At 36.3% G+C, this 15,048-nt stretch overlaps 1 protein-coding gene across 9 annotated transcripts in view; it reads right to left on the bottom strand.

The window, feature by feature from the left end:
* CPED1 (cadherin like and PC-esterase domain containing 1) overlaps positions 1-15,048 on the bottom strand; it is a 327,103-nt gene that overhangs the window by 262,697 nt on the left and 49,358 nt on the right. For all 9 annotated transcript variants that reach the window (XR_003679745.2, XM_024131668.2, XM_028489828.2 and 6 more), the window contains exon 3: positions 3,385-3,491. Coding sequence is in view for 8 of the 9 variants with exons in the window: in XM_024131668.2 (XP_023987436.1) it covers positions 3,385-3,491 (107 nt within the window). In the remaining variant the exon portion in view is untranslated. The remainder of the gene's footprint in view (positions 1-3,384; positions 3,492-15,048) is intronic.

The following is a 15,048-nucleotide window of genomic DNA, read 5'->3' on the forward strand; positions in this document are numbered from 1 at the left end:
AGTGGTTGAGAGTCCGCCTGCCGATGCAGGGGACACGGGTTCGTGCCCCGGTCCGGGAAGATCCCACATGCCGCGGAGCGGCTGGGCCCGTGGGCCATGGCCGCTGAGCCTGCGCGTCCGGAGGCCTGTGCTCCGCAACGGGAGAGGCCACAGCAGTGAGAGGCCCGCGAAACGCGAAAAAAAAAAAAAAAATGATAATCACATTTGGGCCCTAGAATATTTCCGAGAACAAACTGGGAGAAAGGAAATGTGCATTTAAAAATATTTCAATCCTACTCTGTGGTAATCTAAATTGTTTTCATTATATACCGTCAGAAGCAAAAGTTAAAAAAAAAAACCATTCTTATTTTGAGACATATTTCATTAATAAGAGCAACAGTATGATGTTAATTATAAACATTCAGAAAGTGTTTATAACTCAAAAAAACTAAAACTACAGTAATACCATTAACTCATTAAGGAAAGTAGCCATTTGAGATGAGCTATTTATATAAAGTGTAAGAAAGCACCCAGGGAAAAAAATTTTTTTTGGTCACTCATGAACATTGAGAGTGACACACATGTCACATTGTATCTTAGGGAACTGTCCTTCTTCTTCATTAGATCTGTACAGATGTTCACATCTTTCATCAAAAATCAGACCTTCTCTGAAAGCTGTTCAGTATCATCCATAAGGAAGAGAATTAATGGCAAGAAGGGAACCAGCTAATCAAAGAAAAAAGTCTTATTATCATCCATGTCTCTCCCAGGTAATTATCACTCCATCACGGTCACCTGAAAATGTCCTAGCAAGCTGTCAAATAAGAGCCATTTCAGTAGTTCTCAGTGCTCCAAGTACTAAAAACAGCATCCCAGATTCAGGGACTGCTAATCCTACAAACATTCAGAACTAGAAACGAATTTCTCTGCTCTTGAAATACCAGGACCTGTTAGAGGTGAGATAGAGCCCCACTTACTAAACTTATTGTCACCCCAAATAGTGGACCTTTCTTCACTTTCAGCATCACACAGACCAATAAAGTTTTAAATTCCTGTTACTTTCCTCCTGGCTAGAGAGACTCCTGGTCATTCATCATCTATAACAGACCTTAAGATCATTTTCATTAAGCACTTAAATTCCAAAGCTCTGAAGTGGTGAGTAATCCTCATTTGAGCAGGTGCCCTTTGTTTGTTCATTCTAAGGTCATTAACAATCCTAACACATACCCAACAAATCTGAAGCAACTTCTGTTTTGAATATTTATGTTTACATAAATAAGTCATGGTTCACAAAACTTCAAATTATTCATGCTCCAAAGTGACAGTTATCTAAATGTATCATTTAGAATTTGTGTATTCTTTGAGAATATTCATTAGAATAGGTTTTAAGTGCAGCAGCTAAATATTTATTTAGAAAGGTTCTATAGTGATATGGTTAAGAACACAGAATTTAAAGTCAGACTTCCAGAGTGAATCCTAGATGCTTCATTTATTAGCTAGGAAGACTTAAGTAATTTTCTTAATCTCTCTGTGCTTCAGTCTCTTCATATGTAAAGAATGTATATAAACAAATATGTAAGCACTTAGAATTGTTCTCAGGAGGAGGCCTTGGCAAGAGATTGGAAGGTGGGAGTAGAGAGAGGCTGAATACTTATCTCTGGCTTCCTCTCTGCAGGGCTATGATTTGGCAATGGCTACATTCCCCTATGTTTATATCTCCTTTCTAGGATCCTTCTTTCTTGGCTCCAGCTCTTATTTGGTTTTGCTATACAATTCCTTCTATTGTACACACCCTTCTTCAGACCAAGGGTGGTAAAACCTTATGATGTTGCTGGTCCCTGGGTGCCTCTAACCTTTTTTGTTTCTCTTATCCTGCCAAAAGCTCTGTAAGTAGCTCTTTCATTAGTTTCTCTTCAGTTAAATCCTTTGGAGTATGGCATTTGTTTCCTTCTGGGAGGTTGACTGATACACACAGCAAATATTGTCCACTTTATCCTGTAGCTGATGGGAAGCCATGCAAGATTTTAAGCACAGGAGTAACCAGGTTAATTCAGCATTTTCTATTTTTCATTCTGATAACTGAGAGCCCGATGGATTTCAGGGGCAAAACACTTGCTTCAGAAAAATCAGTGAGGAGGATTCAGCAATTGTCCTGGTTATACATGGTGACTGTCTGACCAGAATAAAGGCAGTAAGTATGGAGAGTAGGTAAGGTATTTGAGAACTATTTAGAAGTTAAATTCCTTAGTATTCATGATTGATAGAATGCAGATGACAAGAGAGAGGAAGGGCTCAAAGGTGAAGGCCAGATTTCTATCTTAGGAAGTGACAGAGTGGTTAATCACGCTAATGACCAGCAGAGCAATTCTGCAGAGCTTCTAAATGCAAGCGCAGAAGTGAGTTTACCAGGGAAAATAATGAATTCATTTTCTCTACGTTGAGTCTGAGGTCCTATGTGACATCTAAGTGGAGATGTTCAGTGGGTAGTTACACACGCAAGCCTGAAGCATGGGAAACTGCTTTGAACTTTAGATGTAGATTTGGGAGTCATCAACTACAAATGGTAAGTGAAACGTTAGGGGTGGTGCTGGGGAACAGAGGCATTTACAGAGGCATTTAAAGAAAGGACAGAGAGAAGGTGGCTCTGAAGGACACAGAAAGGATGGCCAAAGATGTACAAGAAGAAGCGAAAGAATGTGCTCAGTCTAAAGGTCAAGGAAGGAAAGAGTTAGAAGGAAGAAGGAGTGATCACAACTGTCAATTGCAGAAATCTCAAATGATCACGGTAGCTACTATAGTACTTTTTTACTACTGAAAAATAGCTATTGGCTTTGACACTTTTCTCACAGATTTGTTAAAGTTACCAAAAATAGAGCATATGCAAATTTTCCAGCACAGTGACTAGCACATTGTAGGCATCTGATAATTTTTAGTTAATTTTTCTAGAAGCATTTATAAAAGTTTACACATGATAGTAGATATGGGATGTCAATTTTAAAATTAACAAAAAAACTATATAAATTTGTTATAATTCCGGATATCAATTTAAGTTTGAAAAGTCAAAACAGGGATCTAGTAAATAAAATTTTTACTACTTTGGATGAACAAGTGGCCAGGGTAAGCAACACTCCATAGGCTATGTATTTCAAGGTCAAGTTTTGGGTCCCACTAGCTAAAACTGATCCTTATTGGTAGCAGCTGAAGTTGAAGGGAATCTTATCAAACCCAAATGGTGAAAATTTATGGTAAAGTGTATAAGGCATGGCCATTGAAACTTTCTCCAAAGATGCAACGGTTCCAGTTTTTCAAGACTTTTTTTTTTTCAACATTATGGACCAGGAAGTACTGGTGTTAATATTCATACGTCTGATAAAATCTGTGCACATTTTGAAAAAGAATGTTTACCTTTTGATGTAAACCTAGCTGGCACATGTCTTCCTTGGATATGCAAGGTTTTCCACCAGCTTTCCCAGAAGACAGGCAAACGAGCAGATCCCAAGAGCCCAAATCACCTAATAGCAAAAGAGTATTGAAAAACAATTTCTTATCAGATTTTTAAAAGCACCATTTACTTCTTCAGATTAAAGAATGTAATTATTTAAATCCTAAAACACAAGTAACAATGATTCTGAATATACTTAAAAGTATATAATCAAGGTAACTAAATTCACCTTTTCTAATTAAGCAGAAGTAACACTTTAATATTGTACCCTAGGGAAAATCCAATTATCTTAAGTTATATCATAAAATTCCTTTAAAAGACTAAAATTAGAATGTTTCAAATCACTAATTTTATAAATTTATAAAATCTTAGTTGGAGATTGGGATGAAAGAAAATTATAAAGTCTTTTAAGAGACGAGAGAGTTATAACGATATGAAGTAAAAACATCGAACATTTTGTTCTGGGCCTCTGTATTACCATTACTTTTCATAGATCTTGAAAATCAAAAATGCTCTTAAGGGGCTTCCCTGGTGGTGCAGTGGTTAAGAATCCGCCTGCCAATGAAGGGGACAAGGGTTCGAGCCCTGGAAGATCCCACATGCCATGAAACAACTAAGCCTGTGCGCCACGACTACTGAGCCTGCGCTCTAGAGCCCGCGATCCACAACTACCGTGAGCCCACGCGCCTAAAGCCCATGCTCCGCAACAAGAGAAGCCACTGCAATGAGAAGCCCGCACACCACAACAAAGAGTAGCCCCCCGCTCGCCGCAACTAGAGAAAAGCCCGCACGCAGCAATGAAGACCCAACGCAGCCAAAAATAAATAAATTAAATTAATAAATTTTTAAAAAATGCTCTTATAAGTCTTCTTACAAAGAAAAAGTTGTTAGGTAGAAAATAAAATTTAATGAAAAATTTAAGATAGGTTTAGTCTAAAAGGAATTTGTGTTCTAGTTATAGACAGAGTTGACTCTAAAATACAGAATATAACACAGACTAAAGAAATGATATTTCAGGTATTTCATCAAGAACAAAGTTCTTTGCCAATAAATCATAGTTACTTGCCAAAATAATCTCAGCAGAGTACATTCTTGCATAAGTAATTGAACACTTAAAAATTAACATTTATGTGGCTATATATGGGTTTATTTTCCCTTATTCTTTTTGATCTATTTACATAAATTTGTATCAGCTTACCTTGCATATAACTGATGCTTTAGAAATATTTGTTAAATGCATGAATGAATAACTAGCTAATGATAGGGTAGTAAACACATTACTTCAGAAACAATATAGAAATATCTATCTCAAGAAAAAAAAAAAAACAGAAAAAGAACACTAAGTAATATATAAAAGAATTGGTACTACCTGGGAAACTTTCTCCATTTTGGATGGAAATCCGGTTTAGAAAATGAAGCAATTGCTGTACACATGGCATCTTTTGTTGATCAATACTAAGATAAATGTTGCTTCAAGTAACTATTTATGCCAGACCTCACAAGTCAGTTCCTGCGTTATTAGTGGCTTCAAAAAGCTAGAAAATATCCAATGCCTCCAAATTCTATCTTTAAAAAATGTCCTAGAATTTCTCACTTGAGAGCATAATGCTTTAAAAGAAGAATTATACAGGAAAAAAAAAAAGTTGATGAGGAAGAATATCTATGACAATTAGGAATGAAATTTCACTCTGCACTAATCAAGTCCTTTTCCATTTGACAAGTCCTGTGCTGTCTGAGCTATCGGTCCCTCTATAGTTGTCCTGTTGCTGGAAGGGAAACCTCTCTGCCAAACAAAAGGATCCAGACAACTGAACTCAAGTTAACTGAGCTCTTGTCCTAGAGCTTCTCTGTTTGCTTGATGTATCTCAAGATGCTGGAAGATAGCACAATAGTTCAAAAGAACAAGGAGAAAGGATGTTGGTGATTGGGAGTTGGGAGAGATCTCATCCAGGTAATAGCCATCAGGCCTTAGGTGTCAAGGGTCTACCCTGTCCCATGCACTCTCACTTTGAAGGAAACTACAAGCAGATTCCAATGGCCAAAACCTAATACTCTATAATGATTCCAATACTTTATTTTAAATGTGCACCTGGCATTTTCAGCCAAAACCTTTTGATATGGATTCAAAAGGGAAAACACAGAGACTATTTTCATTTGATATTACTTCTAGCCCAGGAAACACTAAAACCCTAGAGGAAACTTCCTGTTATAATATACACAACTAAATATTTTAAGAAGATAAGAATATGCAGAGAAAGAGGAATTTCATATTACGGACTGCATTGTTTGGGTGTTAAAAAACAGAGTATGTTTTATATTCCACTAAGTCTGAAGCATGCCCCCCTTCACTACCCAAGGCATACACACAATTTCTAGAATTGATAGAAAGAAATATATATTTAAGCCATAAATGTTTGAAACTGGAGACACATTTAAATAATTCAAAGTATTCAGTTTATTAAGAACCTCCTCTGAGCCGAACACTGTACTAGATAGAAATATGAAAGTAAATAGCAAAACAAAAGGGCAGACAGTCACTGCCCTTAGCAGCTACAAGGAATCTAAACATCAAAAAGAATTTAGGCTAACTTATAAAGGATCACACAATATCTTTATATTCATAAGATTACCCCTCATCTCTCAAAAATATTTAATTAATATTTTAAGTGGAAAGTTAATATTTCAAAAATACCGTATAGCACATCAATTTCCTCTTAAAATGAAGTAAAGTATAACCAAAAATTTTCAGCAATCTCTTCATATCCTTCTTGCCTAATTCTTGCTACCACGGTCTGAAAAAAATGCTGATTGTTTCCACTCAATATTCCTATTGTTACCCTTGCTGAATTCTACATCAAACTTCCAAATCTCTATTTCCTACTTAAATTTTCTAGTTAAAGTAGACCTTTTCAATTTCTCTTCATTTCTATCTAGACATCTACTCCCTTGCCTGATTCCCACAGCCCTTTTTTAAAGAAAAAAGCTTTATTTGTTTTATGAGTGGTGCTATGAATTCAAGCTTGGTTTAAAAAACTCCCCAAACCATACTGAAATCTAGAAACCGGGCAGAGAGCAAAGCATACTCACTAGTGAAGTAAATAACATTCAGAAGTCAACCTTGGAGCATCTGGGATACAAATTTGTTCCTCAACAAGATTACAAATTACTATATACTGTGAAGCTTCGGGGCCACGCTCAACAACCTAAAAGCATGAGTGTTTAGTGGACAATGCGTACAGCAGAGACTGCAGACCGCAGGCATACAGGGGGAGTAATGCCCGCATATAAGGTGCATTTGGTCTGCACAGTGTTTGTTTTGTTGTTTTTAATTTTAAGCGTTTGTCAAAATGCAAATGCCAGCACAATTCACATAAAAATCCAGATTTCAGCTTTCATTTGAAAACTTAGAAGTTTTGGGTTCATATCCTACGAGGCAGCCACTGACAGCTGAGGCCAGCTTTCCACATTTTCTATAGTTTACCTTAGTGGCCCGACCTGGCCCAAACTCTGGCTGAGCTCTGCCTTTAGTAGCAGCAAACAGTCCTTAGAACTGGTATAAAACACTGGTTTGTCAGTTTTCCATGAATTGTTCATTCAGCAAGTTGATGTTCCATGTTTTAGCTCTCAACGAATTAGGCTTGTTCATTAGGTAAATTGGTTTTGTTGAGATGACTTATAGGCAGTTGATATTTGCTCAGTTGGTCTTTAAAGGATGTCTGAACATACCCTTTGATTTCCATCTTTGACCGTGCTCTTTCGCAAGGTTGAATAAGGTCACTTCAACTCCAAAGACATTTGGTTGGCCATGTTAAAGTTGGCAAGGACTGAAGTGTGGCCTCTTAGAGCCGTTCTTTCTCTAACAAGGCTGGAAAAAAAACCGATTGGCCTGTAGCCATCTTTTTCCCTTATGTCTTTTTGGTTGGATTGCTAAAGTAGACCAGGTCCCACTCCTAGGTGGACCTGCCTTCATTTCTTTCTTGTTCACACTCTCTCTTTGGACTCTTTCCACATTCAGTCTGTCTCAGGGCTGTTGCCACAGTTATACGTGGCCCAGGACAGGCTCATTCTAGGCACTGAGGCAAACATTTTTGGTGTTGGTCTTACTTGATGTGTTTCTTCTGTCCCCTGAAGGTTGACATTAGTGTAAGAGCTGAGAAGTCAGATTTGGATTGAAACTAACACAACATTGTAAAGCAACTATACTCCAATAAAAGTAACTTAAAAAAAAATGATTTGGATTGGGGAAAAAACAGGCAAAGCAGATCCTGGCCAATTTGGATGATGGCTTCTTAGGTTTTCCTGGCATAGAGAAAGGAGACCTTTATGTGACTCAGCCTAACTCTTTAGAATACTGCATTAGGATTTGGGTGCCAAGGCCACACTAATAAATAAGGAATAGTAGCAGTAGTAGTGGTAATGAGTCAACAGCAATTAGTTCTTGAGTACTTAGAGTATGCCAGGTACTGTTCCAAGTATTTGCATTAATTAATTTATTTTATACAATACCCTGCTAGATATACTTTTTCTTTTTTTTTTTTTTTAGTGCAGAAAGGTTAAATAACTTGCCCAAGGTCAGCCATCTAGTTCGTGATGGGAAGAGAATTTGAATACAGGAAGTCTAGCTCCAAAGCCATGTTTGTGATCATTACATCATTATTGCTTCAAAAAACAGGGAGGCAACAGAGACACTTAGCTTTTGATGCCTTATATGTATTAACTTATGCAGAACTTCCAACAACACTGTGGAGTAGAAACTATTATTACACATACTTTACAGAAGAAGAAACTGAGACAAAGAGGAACTATCTAGCTTTGGTATTTTCTCAACTACTGTCCAGTGTCTATTTTCCTTTGGGACCTTGGAGGAAAAAGACTATAACAGGTATAACTCAGGTATTCCTAGACCCTCATCCAGCAAGAGCACCCTAAAACATTATTAGTGATACCACTGGTAATTGAAGTAAGAGAAATATTCATGTGTAAAAGGAGATAGCTCTCAACTGCACATGTACTCAGAAACTATAAATATTAACTGGGTTTCCACCTACTTTTGAAAAGAAACCTCTAAAGTTTTTCAGACTTTTTTTGATGGTTAAAATGATTTATTTCCCTGTCACAAAGAAACCAGAGCAGGACAAGCTCCCAGATCAGGCTAGCCAAGCCCTTAAATAGAGAGGTCATAGGACATAGTTCTAAGAAAACAGGATGTGGATGTTCCATTCTCCATCTCAACATGAAAAATCTATAGGATTCTCCCCATAAACTGTAGAACATTATTGCTCATTATCATGCCTCCATAGTGTTGGGTCTGGAAGCAATGAAAACTCCACAGACAATTTTAGAAGGCGATGTCAGGGTCCAGCTTTATTAATTCAGACATAATATGGCACTGACTATAGTCTTTATCCTTCTCTAAGCGTTCTCAGGAACCACCTAACATCTCAGTGTTAAAAGTAAGAGCTATTTTTAAAGATTTTTGTTCCTGTTTTTGTTTTAATCAAGCATCTGCCCTAAGGAATGAGGCTGCCTTTAGAATATTTCCAGTCTCTCATAGTCAGGCTGCCATGTAAAGCAAACAATCGTTCCTGGCTCTCAAATGACCTCCTCATTGATAAAGTCTACTGGATCAGTAATTCAACCCAGAGAACAACAGAGAGCTCTGAGATAGCATCATTCTTATAAATGCTGTTTATTCTCAAGGAATGACAAGTCTATTCCTGCTTTACTTTTCTCCATAGCATCTATCATCATCTGACACATTATGTATTTCTTATCTATTTGTTTATTGTCTGTTTATCCCCATTTGAATGTGAGCTTCACAAGGGCAGAACAGGGCCTATTTTAATCACTGCTATATTCTCAGTAGCTACAACAGTGGCTGGAATTTAACAAGTATTTGCTACCTATTATGTATGTATATGTATAACTGAATGTGAGCAGTAGACCAATAACTAAGACTCAATAAAATGCTAGGATATTGAAATATTTTTCTAAAAATTAAAAATGGATGAATAATAAGAAAAAATATTAGAGTAGTTTTTTTTTAAAAAGACATAAAGATACATTTTGGTTCTTAGTAAGAATGAAGGAGAGAAGTACATAAGAAAAGCAAAGGTAACCAGTCATTGCATTTAAATAATTGTAATATTAATTATGAAAACTAATAGCAGATTCCAAGTGCTTTACTTATTAGAAACTTTTCTGTGAACACATACATTTGATTGAAGCAGAAAAGATTTATAGAGTATGACTTGGAAAAGAAACTTGTCCAGGAACTTTTAAGATACATAGCTACTAAAGCCAAGTCTCATTTACTTATTCATAGTATTATACTATTATATGCCTTAAGGATATAGTAGTGTGATTTCCTAAAATTTGTTTTATTTCAGTGTGAAATACTGAAAATGTTTAATTTTTAAATAATACATAATATTCCTTTATAATATAACAATTATTAAATAATACATAATATTCCTTTATAACATGAGGATATTTCACATGTTCACTGTTCCCTTTGTACACCCTTTCCTTCACAACTATAAGATTCTTATCACATAACAAAGTCTTCCTTTCTCTGTATCCTTCTTTTACCAGACTTAGTAGATAGTTTATATTACTGAATACATTATTAACTTATTAATAATAAATTGGGTTCTATGCTTGATTCTATCACAAGATTGTTTGAATATAAATTAGCCATTCCTGAACCAAGCTGCATTAACCTTTTCTCTTAACTGTATTCTTAGTATGATGGATCTACCCCTACTTAATTAATTTTATTCATGGCTTTTCTTTAAGGACAACAAACATTCAAGTTCTTGCATATAACACTGATTATAGTAGACACTTAGTAGATGTTTATTGGATTATATATTTCAATTTTCAGAATTCATTTTAAAAGAAATCATATATATTGAAACTTGAGATTTTCAATGCATTATATAACATGGTCACAAAATCTAATTAAATCTGGTTTCTTGCCCCAAGACTCTGGTCATGGACTTTTGCTTGTTATGCCTCTGGCTCCTTAACCTCTAAGAGCTGATGATGAAAACTTTGTGTTTCACCACAGAGAAATTCTAAACCGTTCTCTCCCTTGATGTTCTAAATCCACACTAGGGATAAAGTTTTCCTGCCCTAATGTCTACCAGCTTTCTGCCCTAAGAGAGGTTTGGAGATTGTTTCTGTGAAGAGTTTTGAACTCCTGAAAATTTTCTAACCTACTCACAAGCTCAGGAAAGCAACATTCTGCTTAAACTTTTGCAAAAGTTAAAAGACTCCTGCTCTAAAGGAACTTTTCATTAAGAAGAGCATGAAAAGAAATAGATCAGTTTATTTCTATGAAATAAACTCAAGAAATGTTTACTTTAGAAGGCTTGCTAAAGTTTCCTTCCATAAGTTTTTTTGTTTGTTTGTTTTCTGTTTTTTTTTAAATATTTATTTATTTATTTATTTGGCTGTACCCGGTCTTAGTTGCAGCATGCGTTCTCTTAGTTGCGGCATGCAGGATCTTCAGTTGCAGCACACGGGATCTAGTTCCCTGACCAAGGATCGAACCCAGGCCCCCTGCATTGGGAGCTCAGAGTCTTAACCACTGGACCATCAGGGAAGTCCCATAGGTTTTTTTTTTTTTTAATAATTTTTATTGGAGTACAGTTGCTTTACAATGTTGTGTTCGTTTCTACTGTATGGCAAAATGAATCAGATATATATATATATATATATATCTCCCCTCTTTTTTGGATTTCCTTCTCATTTCAGTCACCACAGTGAATTAAGTAGAGTTCCCTGTGCTATACAGTTTGTTCTCATTAGTTGCCTATTTTATACATAGTATCATTAGTATATATGTATCAATCCCAATCTCCCAATTCCTCCCACCCCACCCCTTTCCCCCCTTGGTATCCATACATTTGTTCTCTTTTTTTAAAGTGACTTTTTTAAAAAAAGATTGTCATGCCACTTATATAGTCTTCTATTGAAGTATAACTGATTAGATGTGTGTGCATGTGTGTTTAAACTTTTACTGCTTCAAGACTATTGTTTGTCTTGGAGAAAACTCTCATTATTGCATTTTACCAAATTTTTACAAGTCTGGAATTCTCACCAGCTTAGGAGACCTTAAAAGAAATGAACTCTGCAGCAATTTAAAACTCAGACTGCACCTAACACTCAGATATTTGTTTCTAATTCCATTCTCCAATAAGAGGAACCAGGGGTCCTTGGAGGTATGGCTGATTCAAAGGCTGGAAAAGTAAGTGTACAAGATGAGCCTAGAGCATCACAGTGCCAGAAAATGAGGAAGAGCTCAAAACCAAACAAGCAAACAAACAAATGAACAAAAGCAGTGATGGAGGTATGTTAAATGGGCATGGGAGCCAATGGTCAAAACTGGAACAATTTGAGCAAAAAATAAGTAAAGTAATATTGGTATAAAATAAATATCCACTAGTCCATACTGATATAAACAAATTATTGAATAAAAATGTAAATGGGGAGGAAGAGACAAATCTCTGGTGTGGAAAAATATCAAATAATTTTCATAGCTACTACAGACTCAAGGAGGTAGATCACAACTTCCTAGTCCTTTGGCATGAGTTGCTCACAGTGACACCCTTCCAAAGAGTCCAGTATGGAAAGGGGAAATAATAGTATAATTTGCAGTGGAAAAACCTGACAAACACTACCTGTCAGGTGATTAAGGCTAATATCAACAGTGATAAGTCATGTGGATAGTCTATACCCTTGATACGATATGATGAGAATTTTACCTCCGTGGTCTTACTGCCCCAAACCATAACCCTACACTAATCGGAAAATACCAGGCATGACCCAATTGAGGCACATCAAAACACCTGACCAGTTCTTCTCAAAACTGCCAAACTCATCAAAAACAAATAAAGTCTGAGAAACGGTCACAGCCAAGAGAAGCCTAAGGAAACATGACAACTATATGTAATGTATGCTGGATGGGATCTTGGAACAGAAAAAGGACATTAGGTAAAAAGTGTAAAAATCTGAATGAAGTATGGACTTTAGTTTTTTTCAAAAAAATCAGAATAAACATATTCTCCAGAGGAAAAAAGATGACTGTTAAGTATATGGCTGTATCTAGACACATATTAATGACATATCTCACCAAGTATTTTATACTAAGAATGTTGTATTACAAAACCAATCTGCACTACAATGCAGAAAGTGAAAAATAATTACTTTCTATACAAGATGGATTCTCTGATAAAGACAATTCCGATGGTATTTAAAATACAGAAGACTGAAAAATAGATCAAGTTCAGGGTTTGAGACCCTCCTCAATACATGCAGCTCCCCAAATTTCTAGCCTTTCATTTCACTTGTTACCATTTCTCTCTAAATTCAACTCCTTTGGTGATTTTATTTACATTCATTGCTTTAGCTATTGCTTCCCTGCCACTGACTCTCAAATTTACATTTCTTAACCTTTCTTATGTTTCTGATCTCCAGTTACATCCTATGACAGATGCCCTGCTGAACACATATGAATCAGAACCTGTATCTCCTGCCAAAAACCTGTCCGTCCTTCCAGTTTTATTACTGTCAAAGGTGTAATCCACTTTCTCTCCCTCAAGCTAGAAAGCATAACATCATCTTCAACTAGTACTTGTCTCTCATTCCACTTCCCATTGATCTCCAATTCCCATCCAACCTAAATTAGAATTTCTTAAATATTTCCTGACCTTTCCAAATCCTATCACAGTCTCTAAATCTAAGATCTCACTATCTCTGCAAAGTCTCCTAATTAGTCACCCTGCTTCTATTTCTTTTCCCTTCATTAATCCATTTTCCTCCATAAAGCCACAATCGTCGTCTGAAAACACAGATCTTATCATTGCCAGCACAATACAGATCAAATTCCTTAGCAAAGCAACAGAGATCCTTCACACCTGCCCCAACCTAGTTCTCTAGCTCTTTCCCTCAAAGCAGCACTCCCCAAACCCCACTTCTTCTCAGCCACATGGACCCTTTTTGGCCCCTGAGACTCCATACACTTTTATATATTTTTCAATTAATTTTTATTGGAGTAGAGTTGATTTACAATATTGTGTTAGTTTCTGCTGTACAGCAAAGTGAATCAATTTTACATATACATATATCCACTCTTTTATAGATGCTATTCCTATATAGGTCATTACAGAGTATTGAGTAGAGTTCCCTGTGCTATACAGTAGGTCCTTATTAGTTATCTATTTTATATATAGTAGTGTGTATATGTCAATCCCAATCTCCCAATTTATCCCTCCCACCTCCCTTTCCCCCTTGGTAACCATAAGTTTGTTTTTTACATCTGTGAGTCTATTTCTGTTTTGTAAATAGGTTCATTTGTATCATTCTTTTATATTTTTTAATTTGTCTTTCTCTGTCTGACTTACTTCACTCAGTATGACAATCTCTAGGTCCACCCATGTCACTGCAAATGGCATTATTTTGTTCTTTTTTATGGCTGAATAATATTTCATTGTATATATACACCACATCTTCTTTATCCATTCCTCCATCGATGGACATTTAGGTTGCTTCCATATCCTGGCTATTGTAAATAGTGCTACAGTGAACACTGGGATACACATATCTTTCTGAATTACGGTTTTCTCCCGATATATGCCCAGGGGTGGCAAGGGATTAATCTCCAAAATACACAAACAGCTCATGCAACCCAATATCGAAAAAACAAAAACCTAATCAAAAAATGGGCAGAAGATCTAAATAGACATTTCTCCAAAAAAGACATACAGATGGCCAAGAGGCACACGAAAAGATGCTCAACATCACTAATTATCAGAAAAATGCAAATCAAAACTATAATGAGGTATCACCTCACACCAGTAAGAATGGCCATCATCAAAACAAACATCTATAAACAATCAATGCTGGAAAGGGTGTGGAGAAAATGGAACCGTCCTACATTGTTGGTGGGAATGTAAATTGGTACAGCCACTATAAGAGAACAGTATGGAGGTTCCTTTAAAAAGTACTAAAAATAGAGCTACCATATGATCCATACACTTTTAGACCTGTGTGCCCTAGCATGCAGCTCATACTGATGAATGCTCTTCCCACTAAAATCTACTTGAGAAATCATTGTCACATATCAGGTACTCACTTGTGACACCTTCCTAGACCCCCACATTCAGAATTGGTCCCTTCCTTTTCTGTTCTCTCAGAACATTTTATTTCTGCTCTTCAAACTGCTCCTATTGTATCTTATATTACAGTTAAACATGTATATCTTTCCTACTCAAAAATGATCCTTGGATCTGTAACATTTTCATATAGTGAAAGCTTGTCAGAAATGAAAAATTTCAGTCCCCGACTTAGACCTCACCAAATCAAATTTGTCAGTAACAAAATCCCCAGTATGCACACGTGAGTTTGAGAAACACTGATGTACACCTCTGCCCTATAGTTCCTTGAAAGGTCTCACTCACTTTTATAATGCTCTCTCTCCATCCACACCAATTTTAGTATCCTACACCTAGCTCATGTTTAATAAACATGTGTTAAATAAAACGTGTTTAGTGTCAATTATAAAATATTCTGATGCCTGGCTATAATGTCCTTGTCATAATCCTTGTTATGAGGATGATGCT

The sequence above is a fragment of the Physeter macrocephalus genome, chromosome 5, assembly GCF_002837175.3.
Source record: "Physeter macrocephalus isolate SW-GA chromosome 5, ASM283717v5, whole genome shotgun sequence".
NCBI classification, from domain to species: Eukaryota; Metazoa; Chordata; class Mammalia; order Artiodactyla; family Physeteridae; genus Physeter; species Physeter macrocephalus.